The sequence below is a fragment of the Biomphalaria glabrata genome, chromosome 12, assembly GCF_947242115.1.
Source record: "Biomphalaria glabrata chromosome 12, xgBioGlab47.1, whole genome shotgun sequence".
In the NCBI taxonomy this organism is placed as follows: Eukaryota; Metazoa; Mollusca; class Gastropoda; family Planorbidae; genus Biomphalaria; species Biomphalaria glabrata.
Genome location: NC_074722.1, coordinates 10,754,317 through 10,766,750, shown reverse-complemented (window position 1 = coordinate 10,766,750; position 12,434 = coordinate 10,754,317). Strand labels below are relative to the sequence as shown.

Below are 12,434 nucleotides of genomic sequence, written 5' to 3'. Positions count from 1 at the left end.
ATGTATGTATGTATGTATGTATGTATGTATGTATGTATGTATGTATTTATGTATGTATTTATGTATGTATGTATGTTTGTATGTATGTATGTATGTATGTATGTATGTATGTATGTATGTATGTATGTATGTATGTTTGTATGTATGTATGTATTTATGTATGTATGTATGTATGTATGTATGTATGTATGTATGTATGTTTGTATGTATGTATGTATTTATGTATGTATGTATGTATGTATGTATGTATGTATGTATGTATGTTTGTATGTATGTATGTATGTATTTATGTATGTATGTATGTATGTATGTATGTATGTATGTATGTATGTATGTATGTTTGTATGTATGTATGTATTTATGTATGTATGTATGTATGTATGTATGTATGTATGTATGTATGTATGTATGTATGTATTTATGTATGTATGTATGTATGTATGTATGTATGTATGTATGTATGTATGTATGTATTTATGTATGTATGTATGTTTGTATGTATGTATGTATTTATGTATGTATGTATGTATGTATGTATGTATGTATGTATGTATGTATGTATGTATGTATGTTTGTATGTATGTATGTATTTATGTATGTATGTATGTATGTATGTATGTATGTATGTATGTATGTATGTATGTATGTATGTATGTATGTATGTATGTATTTATGTATGTATGTATGTATGTTTGTATATATCCATCCATCCATCCATCCATCCATCCATCCATCCATCTATCTAACTATCTATCTATCTATCTATCTATTTATCTAATCTATCCATCCATCCATCCATCCATCCATCCATCCATCTATCTATCTATTTATCTATCTATCTATCTATCTATATATATATATATATATATATATATATATATATATATATATATATATATATATATATATATATATATATATATATATATATATATATATATAACAATGGTTCAACACTCCAATCCTACTCTACTAGACTTAAAGAAAGTCTTTGTTTTTGTTTAACCTAATTCTCTGTCGTCTGCCGCTCTGATTTGTTTTGTGGCCATTCTATGGAAAGTAAAGGAAGATTAAAGATTTTAGATAACATTTCTGGACCACAGCTGGTAACCCTCAAATCTGTTGCATTAAGGAGACACATAGTTATGCACCATTAACATTTGCACATTAACAACACTTGTAGGCGTTACATTTTCCAACAAACTGGTTGTATTAGATATATTGTAAAAATAAAGGTTGTATTTAAGGATATATTCTAAATTATTTGTGTTAGTATTTTGTTTCTGACACCATTGAGTCCTTTAACTCCTTCTCTCCTAACTGACGATACCAGCGTTGATTCCACCAGAATGTGGTAAATAATTACGGAGAGAAAGAGTTAAGAATGATCTCACGTGATTTTAGCAGTCAATAAAAGGACAAACGATTGCAAAGTAGTTCTTGGCTGAACACACTTGTCTTCGCTATTAAAGAGCTAATTGACTCGTAGGTTTACTAGGTTTATTTTTTGAGTTTGTATAATTTTGGAAAAGTGATTGGAGATAAATAAAATCCGCGTGCTTTTTTGTAATGAAAGTTAAAATTGTGCACTTTCTTCCTTGAGTTTGAAGACACGAAACAAGCTTCTTTTTATTCCATCGCGCCATCTTGCGGTAAATGTTCACAAACTTGGCTCCCACCTTCTTCGCCACGAAGCCGTAAATGAAGATGTCATCTATCCAAAAGAAGGTCGTCCGCCTCGCCGAATACTCTATTTTGGGCACGAGGTCAGGGGTTAAGGCCACGAAGTACCCGAGGCAGTGGGTGAAGAAGTATCTATCCTCGGGTATCTGAGACCTCTTGACCAGCCATTTCCCCTCTCGCCGGACCTTGTCGTTAGACTCGGCGTCGCACATGATCGTGTTGGCCTCTGTTTTCACAAGGCTCTTCCAGGCGTCAAAGAATTGGTGAACCCCTGCGAAAACGTCGTCATCTAGACGAAGCAGAAGTCTAAGCCCCTGGCAGTGCTCGTTCAGCCACTTGAACACAAAGATGGCTTTATAGGTAAGGTTGACGTAGGCGTCGTAGAAGCTTCCTTGGATGACGTCATTGTACTTGACATTCTCGGCCACTAGATTTGATTGGGCAGCGAAGGTCTTGACTTGACCAACAAAAAAATACACCTAAAAAAGGAGAATAAAGCGACATGTTACCAGGGGCGTGGCTAGGGATTTTCCATCGTTTGGGGGCCCGGGGGGGGGGCTAGATCTCTCTGGGGGCCCCTGCATTTTGCATAATATTTAATTTTGAATGTAAAAACACTCATTTGGGTTGCCTTTAAAATTCTCCCATCAGAGTTGAGGTTATAAACTGGAGAGTGAAAGATGAAGAGAACAGAACGAGGGAGAGACGAGTGACAGAAAGACGTGTAGTTTCCAAAGTAACTTGTACTTTGTCTATAAAAGTTGCGTTCAATTAGTTGAAAAAGAAGATTGAGTTTAATACAAGTGCGGCATTAACAAGAAATTTTTTTTTAATAAAGCTTACATTAAACGTAGATGCTACTGGTCAGTCTGGATCAGTCTAACTAGGCTATGATTCTATCACTTCTCTGGATCAGTCTAACTAGGCTACGATCCTATCCTTTCTCTGGATCAGTCTAACTAGGCTACGATCCTATCCTTTCTGTGGATCAGTCTAACTAGGCTATGATCCTATCACTTCTCTGGATCAGTCTAACTAGGCTATGATCCTATCACTTCTCTGGATCAGTCTAAGTATGCTATGATCCTATCACTTCTCTGGATCAGTCTAACTATGCTATGATCATATCACTTCTCTGGATCAGTCTAAGTATGCTATGATCCTATCACTTCTCTGGATCAGTCTAACTATGCTAGGATCCTATCACTTCTCTGAATCAGTCTAACTAGGCTATGATCCTATCACTTCTCTGGATCAGTCTAACTAGGCTATGATCCTATCACTTCTCTGGATCAATCTATTTAGGCTATGATCCTATCACTTCTCTGGATCAGTCTAACTAGGCTATGATCCTATCACTTCTCTGGATCAATCTATTTAGGCTATGATCCTATCACTTCTCTGGACCAGTTGGAAAGGCGTGGGAGGAGATAGAATGGGGTATATTAAAAAAAAAGTTGAACGACCTAAATTGGAACTCGAGAGCTAAAGCCACCTCAGCCTCCTCACGAAAAGATGCTGACCACTATGTCAGAGAATCGGGTATGAAAATAGAAGGTTTTACAGTTATGTATTGTTAGTTTCAAACCTTTCTCTCTACAATATATAAAGGGGACTAATTCAACTTATAGAACCTTATCAGAAATACAGTTTCTTTCCCTTGTTCGAAATAATTAATTACCAATTGTCTATTAACTAATTGTTGTTTTTTTTAAATCATAGACTCTTGATTCTTCGACCATAATTTCAGCTTGATCCGAGATTGGATATGAGAGAAATAACGTGTAAAAACGTTTTACAAAACAGATTTTGAGTTGATATCAACTTTGTAATAAGACATTATTTGCTATGCTCACACTAATTGGATTTATGAAATTATATATTTTTTTTAAATAAAGAGACAATACCTTGATCTTGTACGGAGAAGTCTTCTGGTAGTCTGAATACAACCATCGAAACATGTTTCTTTTGGCAGCATTGTTTGGTGCTGAGTGGACTGCCATTATAGCGTCATAGGAACTGGCGTTCTGACAACCTGCTTTAATATCCATCACAGTCTGCAAATAGCGCAAGGTCACTCAAGATTGTAATGCTTGGAACCATAAACGTATCATTTAAGCCTAGATCTAAATAGAAAGTATAGTTATTATATATTACTAGCCGGATATGACCCTCGGCCTGCGGGCCTTAGTTTTAGTGTTACTGTTTGACGGTTTGAATTTAGATCTATTTCAAACATGGAGAATGTTTCATTCACATTTTTTTTATATTTTGCCACGAAATCGAAGGTAGATTTTGAAAATGGGTTTACTAGATTTGTTTAAAAGTTTCGCTTTTTAATAGAGATACAATTAGGTACCTTTTGTCTATTTTTAGGGTTCTCTGGTAGTGATAAGGACATAGACTTATATATTATACTAGAAAGCGGAAACAAATTTTTATCCGCGATTGATCGTTTCACAGACCTATATATATATATATATATATATATATATATATATATATATATATATATATATATATATTTTTATGTACGTAAACTCTTTTTCAAGTTCTAAGGGAAGTCGCCCCAATCAATTAAAATGAACATCGTATTGACACTAGATCAGAGGCGTAGTGAGCAAAACGTGCGCCTTGGGCAAGGTACTTTATTGGCGCCCCCCCCCCCCCAACCCATTTTCTAAAAACATCATTTTGAATTTTAGTGGTTCAAAGATCATTCAGAAAAGAAAATCAAACAACAAATGATTAAAAATGAGGTAATTCACCTGAATGTATGGATCATAGTGAGTGCTGTCTTTGAAATCTGTCAAGTATGTCTTATGGGGCCCAACTGTTGTGTTTATAGTCTGCTTTAAGGTAGGCACTATGGCATCCACTTTCTTGTCGCCTTTTTTAACCGAGAAATTCTTAGGCCTTTTTTCCCACGTGTCATTTTTAGAGGCTGGATAATTCGCTCCTTCCGGTTTCCTTACAGCTTCAGCCACTTTCTTGATAACTGGAAGCTTATGGGTTCGAACCCTTACCAAATCATTCTTAACACTTGTATTTCTCGGCTCTATTATTGGCTTTCTAGTCGTTTCATTGCCAGGTTCCTTTATTTCTAACTCTGGTTCAACTCTTCTAATATCGAGTATCGTCTTTCTTTCAAAATACCCCACGACTGTGCCCAGCTTGTCTACAGCTTCTTCTTGTGACCCAAAGTACAGCTTGCTGACCGTTGAGACCAAGACAATCAAAAATAAACAGATGAAGAGCGGCGAACGCCGAAATTTGATCAATTTCTTCAGCATTTATTTGTCATATCAGCCTGTGAATAAAGTACACATGAATACATGAAATGAAGTATATATCTTAACTTATCTTGATTGTCCGAAATACGTTGATAATTATATATTGAATATTACGCTTGTTACAACCTGAGTGTGATATTGTAATGGTAGGGCTAAATGTATAGTTTCACTCTTGCACGAGATAGTGAGATTGTGGTCAACATGTCTGTGTCTGTCTTGGACATTTTACGTCTCGAGAGACGATCTTCTCCCTTTGCAACTTCTTGTGTGACAAAAGAGTCAAATCCTTGATACACAGCTGCGATCAAAGGTTGGGCATGTGCAATCACCAGGCACCGTTGCATTTTAACTTTGTTAACTTTAATTTTGTTTCATTTAGCCCGATATGCTTAATGTTTAGAAAAACTGTTTAAAATATTTCTTTTGCATGATCTTTGTAGTAAGTTAGACACTTTACAATTGGCTTACCAGAAGGATAAAGGTGTAGACGATGCCATCCTGTATGCTTTAAATAGTGTCAACAAACACCTAGACTTACCTAAAACTTGCGTATGGTTGTTCTGTATGGATTGCTTATCAGCTCTCAATACTACACAACAACATCCTTTCATTTACTTATAGAAAAAAATGAAACCTTTGAAGATTTGTTCATATATCATTCTATTAGCTAATGAAATTTGAAGACCTCAGAGGGTTAGTGGAAACGATGTAATATCATGCATAGTTAACTCAAGGACGCCCAAGTGGGCTTTGACATCGCCATTGTAGTTTATTTTGTACACTAATGCTTTTCAATTCTCTGATGACGCGGCTCTCCTTGCCCTGCTCTCAGAGAGCTCAGACATAAATGATTAATTCAGAGAAATAAAACACATTGAAAATACTGTTATGATCATTTTTTATGCTGAATGTAAAAAAAACAACAACCAAAGAAATGATAATCGATTTTCGAAAATGGCATTGTTTCTGTAGCTGAAGAGAACATTGAAATAGTGCAGGCTTTGAAATACCTTGGCACTATCTTAGACAATAAATTCAATTTTACTGCAAATACCGATTCTATCAGCAAAAAAAAAAAGGGCAACAACGATTACGATTACTAAGAAAATGGTTTCCTTTGGTGTTAGTGAAAAGGTCTTGTCAATGTTTTATAATGCTCACTTCTGCCTTTTAAAAACAAGCTTTAATTAAGTGTAGTTGTCTCAATTAGTTTGGATCAGTCATGTAATTAAATTTGTAATATATATATATAAAATAAGGATAGTCTTCGAGTCCGAAGATTAGTGAGGAATGCAGTATTTCCCGTGGCTGCGCAGTCCCAGCTGTAACCTACATATTTTGCCACATCCAGGGCAAGCATAACCATTGTCCGCAGGCGGTCGATTTAGATTTTATTTTCGCTGTCTGCGTTTGTCCTCGGCAGCGGATTTTCTTTTGGTCTCAAATGTGTATCCCGCGACCTTCGTGAGTGACCTCCAGCTGTCTCGTTCTGAGGCCGCATGCAACCAGGTGCTCTATTCTATGTCAGCCAAGGAAAGTTGACGCCTAAGCTGGTCTTTGAAGCGTTTCCGTGGGGCGCCTCTGTTACGTTGACCACCTTTTAGCTCACAAAAAAAAACTGCCTTTGGCATACGATCGTCTCCCATACGGGATACGTGCCCTGCCCAGCGCAACTGTCGGACCAAAAGAAGTCACTCTACATAATAGAGCTAGACTAACAACAATGAATCAGTGCGATTAGAAATATTTTTAACAATTGTATTTGTTTAGCGCAATTTTCATGCTTTTAGCTTTCTCAATACTTTATGATTCTATCCCTTCTCTGGACCAGTAGAGAAAGGGAGGGGGGAATGAAGTGGGTATCATTTAAATGTAGTTGATATAAAACAACAACAACAACACAAAGATGTGCAACTTGAATTCAATCCAAAGCTTCCTCACTAACGAAACTAACCACTATGCTTATGAAAATAGAAGGTTTTATAGTTAGCTATTTATTAGTTTCAAACGACCTAATTTTCTACACATAGTTTAATTGGGACTAATTCAGCTTATACCACCACATCAGTCAAGTACAATTTCTTTCCGTTGTTTGTTACAAAAACATAATAATTAATCACCAATTGTTAATTAACTATTTTTTAAAAATTGATTCTTGTTTTGCTAGGTACAAGAAATAATAGTGCAAAATTTCAACTTGATCCGAGATTGGGTGTGGGAGAAATAACATGTACAAACTTTTTACCAGACAGATAGAGTGAGTTGATAGAATCTTTATCATAAAAGTACGTTTCAACTTCCTGAGTAGATCTATAGTTTTTAATATACAAAAGCTTTAGTAACGCTTTGAAACAAACTAGAACATTATTGTATCAGAGCTGTGTATAGATGAACATTACTTCAGCAGAGAGACGAAACAAAGGAAAGCGTGTTTACTGAGATATTGGGGACCACATCAGTGTAACGCCATCAGAGTCAGACATGCACAACAAGTGAATGTAAGATTTTTATTGGAGTAACATGTGTGTATACAGAGTCAATACCTGTTGAGGTCACGCCGTCTGTTATTTTCGCCTTTTAACTGGTGTTTCTTTACAACCAAAACAATGTTCGCAATAAGTTCACATGGATGAGCCGCCCCGTTGGATGCTGTTGTTGTTGTGGCAGACTACTTCAAGCTGTTCATGGCTCATTTACGAACATCGACGGCAATATTGCTGTAGAAGAAATAATTATAATATATAAGTTGACCAGACGTCCCGACTTAGGCGTGACAGTCCCGCTTTGAACCGTCTGTCAGACTTTGCATAAAATGTCCAGACGGGATAACCAATGTCTCGCTTTCATTTGTAAAAAAAAAGTTGATCAATATTACGCTTTTGTTTTAAAATCTTTTTTTTTAATCTTATAAGTCTTCACTAAAGTACTTCTTCAACATTTAAATACTTAATAGATTGATCAATTCGCAGCTGGTAACGTTACTTTTATCTATCCTATTGTTTTCCATAATAATAGTTTTCAATCAAATCTGAAGCAATCGTTACTAAAGGTGTGGCCCCTATGTAATGTACAAAGTAAAGAAGCAGGGGCGCCCGCTGGATTTTTTAAAGAGGTGCAAGCTGCGAGATATGGCTTTAGTCGTAGCTTTAACTTTCCTTATTTCTAGTCACGCAGATTAGTAAAGAAAAGAACTATTGTGCAACCCATATCCTTTTGTTTTGCCCTATGTGATAATAAGATCCATGTAAATGCTTGTTTCATGATAGAAAAAAACAACAACAACTAAACAAGCGAACAAACTATTGACTGCAGACGTTGTTAAGTTTAGCCGTGCAGCCCGTGCCTCCCCACGGTTAAAAAAAAACAACAACTGCAAACGTTGACTGTGGCTGCTGAAACTCAATAACTTTACAGAAGAATTGCTTCGAGTCGCGATGGACAAGCTGGCGATGAACGCTTATCGTGCACAGTACCGAAAGTCTTCTTCACGTTCCACGCTCTTTCATCGTTTTAGGAACATTAACAGAAAATTTGGTTTTGAAGCCTCGTAGGCAGAGGGACAGTATTAAGATCACTGCTCTCCGACAAGCTCTCCATCAACCTGACCCCAAATTGCGAAGGCTCTTCATCCCTTTGGACCTGGTCAGTATTATCAGTATGGAAGAGAGACGATTGTTGTTGTGTGTGGGCAACCAAGCACTCGCAAATTTTCCACACAGGCTTCCCCTCCCCCAGCAATGGAGAGGTCACTTCATCCAAGCTGCAATGGGAAAAATGTCGTCTCTCGAGAAGTTAATGCCACAGACATGGTCGGCCATCAACTCCTGATTAGCTTTTTCTAGCATGTTACAATAATAGCTTATCCTTGCAATTGTACTTAACTGGAAGCATTTTACTACTTACAGGAAGTTCATTGATTTGAAGGAGCAAAAGACTGTCTAAAATGTACACATGGTCTGCGTCAATTCCTGGTACCCTAGGCTAGTTTTGTGTGGTGTAATGCACAAATTGTAAGATAGTTTTCTTCTCGATTATAAAGATTATTGTTATTGTTATTAGTCTAATACAATAGCATATCTTTACAACTGTACTTCAGTGGAAGCAACAAAAGAAGTTAGTGGATTTGAAGGTGGCTACTCAAAACGTGCACGACCTTGCACCCCCCTGCGGGCGCCCATGGCGTTGACGGATGCTTCGAGCCCACAATAAAGTGAAATTGTTTCCACTCTTTTCTTAAAATCCTAAACAGAAAAAAAAATTCATCGATTTTAGAATATACCAGAATTCGGGCTATAGACCAAGTGATAAATGCTGACAGACTGTTTTAATTATATCCTGCTTTGAAATCATATTTCTTTTCACAAGAGTAGTATCCCACCATAACCAAAAGCTTCTTTGAAAATCCGTTTGAATTGTGGCTGCAGTTTGTATACAACATTGCGACAACATTCCATGCGTTGTTATGTATTGTAAAAAGTTTACGTTGTTAGATGTGTACATCATGATGTATTGTAATGACATCTAAGTTGTTGAAATATTGCTAGAAAAAAATACGCATGCCAGTTCTTTTTACGTGCCATGATCAACACGTGACCCACTTTCGCTCCCCAAATATCTGGTCACGTGATGATTTAGCTACTGTATTCCTACTTTCTGTGTATTCCTACTTTCTGTGTATTCCTACTTTCTGTGTATTCCTGTTTATTGTTTTCTTTCTGTGTATTCTTTCTTTCTTCCAATTTGGGCAAGTGGGGCGTGTTAGCTTTGGCTGGCTTTCTCATGCTAGAAGGAAAACTCTGAATTTGAACTTCTGCTGCCATGCAGATAAACCCATCGAGGCTGATCTTAGGCATTGGCAAACTAGGCAGCCGTCTAGGGCCTCCAATTTGTGGGGACCTCGCACAGGACTCAAATAATTAGCTTTTGGAGAAAGAAAAACGGATTGGATCTCAAACATAGCAGAACTCTATGGCTCTAGGTCTACTAACCTAGCTCTAAGTCTCAACTATCATTCAAAGTTTATTTGCAAATGTTTATCTCCACCTGTTAGACTATATCTATTAGAAGGCCATTGTTTCTTCTGTTGGTGAAATGTCGAAAAGTTATTTCTAGTAAGGAGACCATCAATCGTCCATGAAGCACATTAGTGCTATCGGCGCTATATGATATTAACTTATTTGTTGATTTACATAGAGATACAGGACGTTTTATAATTCCTTGCTAATTTTTCTGTCTTAATTTTTTAAAATTTAATTTGGGGCCACCCTATTCACGTCGCCTAGGGGCTTCCTATTTGCTTTGAATAGGGCCTCCAATTTCCTAAGGCCATTGGTACTTGCCGCTCATTTGGATACATCAGCTGTGTGATGACGGAAGACCTGATGTGTGGGCGACACCGTTCTGACCACAGTTATTGCCCAAGCATTCATTTCATTTTTATGAGATGATCCGAAACCCACTTCGCTACAGAAGGAGGACTTATATGAGTTCTTTCTGTGTATACTTTATTCTTATGTATTCTTTCTTTCCTTTATTATTCTGGCTCACTCAGGTAGCAGTATCCGATGGGATCTCGTGTTTTATTTACGACCCTAATCCTGAAGTTAAAAACTTAACAAATTTATGAAAAAAATAAATTTATTTGATTAAAATCCTTCCGCAAGTATCAATCTATTCAATCTATAAGTTTATACTTCGGTATGTAAACATAAATCTCTTTCTTTTTAACAATCTATTCAATCTATAAGTTTATACTTCAATATGTAAACATAAATCTATTTCTTTTTACGTTTTTTTGATTATGTTTATAAAAACAAAGTTCTGGATATCTTAAATCCTTAAGAGCTGACACCGATACAGAGATTTGACTTTTATCATCTTATTTTAGGCTTATATTTGGGGGCACGGTGATTAAGTAGTAAAGCGCCTGGCCTCCGAACCGAGGAATGTCAGGTTCGAATCTCGGTGACTTTTTAGAGCGTAAAAAAGTTCTCCCAAATCTAAAGGGTACATGATATTAGTTGGGGAATCAAAGGCGGATGTTTGTAGTGACCGTAAATCGAAGGGTGCAGAAACAGGGAACCTTCTCAGCTTTAGCCACGTCAGATACCATGTTCTGTTACTACAGAAAAATAATTATTTTAGACAATTTAACATAAGAATTAATTAACAGAGACTTCATGTTTACAGAAATAGACATCGAAAAGCCTTTAGTTATTACGTCACATCCATATTTTAGGCCCATTATACAAAATATCTTAAAAGTGCTACATCCATAAAGAAACGAAACAAAGACAGCTTCCCAAATGCTCTACGTCATGTGTTAGAGTAAATATATTTTTATCTTAGTCAGAACAAGCAACATCAAAAGAAGATGATGTCAAAGGACGACTAGACACTTATATCAATTGATAGCCTATCCCACAGCAAATCAGAAGAGGTATGGGATAATACTATATGATTCGTTTTACATGGCTAGACACAAGGAGAAACCATTTCACAAGTTATTAAATACTTACTCACTTACGATGAGGATTAATATCATCCAAGTGGACTATCCAACAATCACAGGTCAACTGACACCCAAGGCTGAGAAAGATACTTGCCAATTAGGTGTGGAAATGATGGAAATATAACATTATGTGTCTTCACTTTTTATCTTGGGACCCCGTTCCAAATGAACCCCCCCTCCCCCCACAAACGAACACTTTTTTTTCTCCGAAACATTATTGTTTAAGTGTTTGTGTGTTTGTGTGTGTGTGTGTGTGTGTATTCTTCAAAGACAGCACACAGGTGCGATATTTTAACCCTATTTCATGGCGTATCGATCTATTTGCATTTAAAACTATTGTACAGGTTTTTGCCCCGACCCCCAACACCCCCCCCCTCATTCTCACGTATGTTTCTCTTGACCCCCCCCCCCCCTCATTCTCACGTATGTTTCTCTTGACCCCCCCCCCCCTCATTCTCACGTATGTTTCTCTTGACAACCCCCCTCCTCCCGACACCTCCTTTCTATCCTACATTCAGACTGCATAGATTTTTACACCACGTCCTGACGGGGGGACATTGACGTATTGGGGCATAACAACAACACGTGCGAAAGACTAGGTCAGCTTGTTGCAAACTTGAGTTGACCAGTCTAGTCGGTTGGTTGTTTTTGTTTTTTGCTTTGCTTTTGTTCCCTCCTCTACACGAGTCACAGCGTCATGTATGGTATATAATAAGATTGCGTCACCGATACATGATTCGTGTGTAGCCTGTGCATTAAGAAAGTAGTAAGTAAAAGGAATGATCAGTGTTGTTTAAAACAAACTGACTAGAACAGTGATGCCCAAAATACGTCCCGCGGGCCCTAACCGGCCCACGATGTGATTCCATTCGGCCCGCCGAAATTTCTGTAGAAAATCCCCCCTTTATTTTTCCCAAAAATAAAAAGGCTGAAAAATGTATCTTTAT

The 12,434-nt window shown here is 37.1% G+C and overlaps 1 protein-coding gene across 3 annotated transcripts; it reads right to left on the bottom strand.

The window, feature by feature from the left end:
* Positions 1–971: 971 nt before the first annotated feature.
* On the bottom strand, positions 972–11,657 carry LOC106075872 (beta-1,3-galactosyltransferase 2-like). 3 transcript variants are annotated; one of them, XM_056007234.1, is made up of 5 exons: positions 11,495–11,657; positions 7,520–7,693; positions 4,452–4,993; positions 3,591–3,740; positions 972–2,162 (listed from the first exon to the last, which is right to left on the bottom strand). In XM_056007234.1, the coding sequence occupies exons 3-5, from the start codon at positions 4,974–4,976 to the stop codon at positions 1,467–1,469; spliced, it is 1,371 nt and encodes a 456-aa protein (XP_055863209.1). In that variant the 5' UTR covers positions 4,977–4,993; positions 7,520–7,693; positions 11,495–11,657; the 3' UTR covers positions 972–1,466. The 3 variants fall into 3 exon arrangements, with proteins under 3 accessions (XP_055863209.1, XP_055863211.1, XP_055863210.1); XM_056007236.1 differs by having other exon boundaries at positions 11,499–11,657; XM_056007235.1 differs by having other exon boundaries at positions 11,503–11,657.
* Between the last annotated feature and the right edge of the window lie 777 nt (positions 11,658–12,434).

Excerpts from the sequence above, each read along its gene's own strand:
- LOC106075872 (XM_056007234.1), bottom strand. The coding sequence starts at position 4,976 with ATGCTGAAGAAATTGATCAAATTTCGGCGTTCGCCGCTCTTCATCTGT. Across the intron at positions 3,741-4,451 it reads ACTATGATCCATACATTCAG|ACTGTGATGGATATTAAAGC; the intron begins GTGAATTACCTC and ends CGCTATTTGCAG. Across the intron at positions 2,163-3,590 it reads CTTCTCCGTACAAGATCAAG|GTGTATTTTTTTGTTGGTCA; the intron begins GTATTGTCTCTT and ends CTCCTTTTTTAG.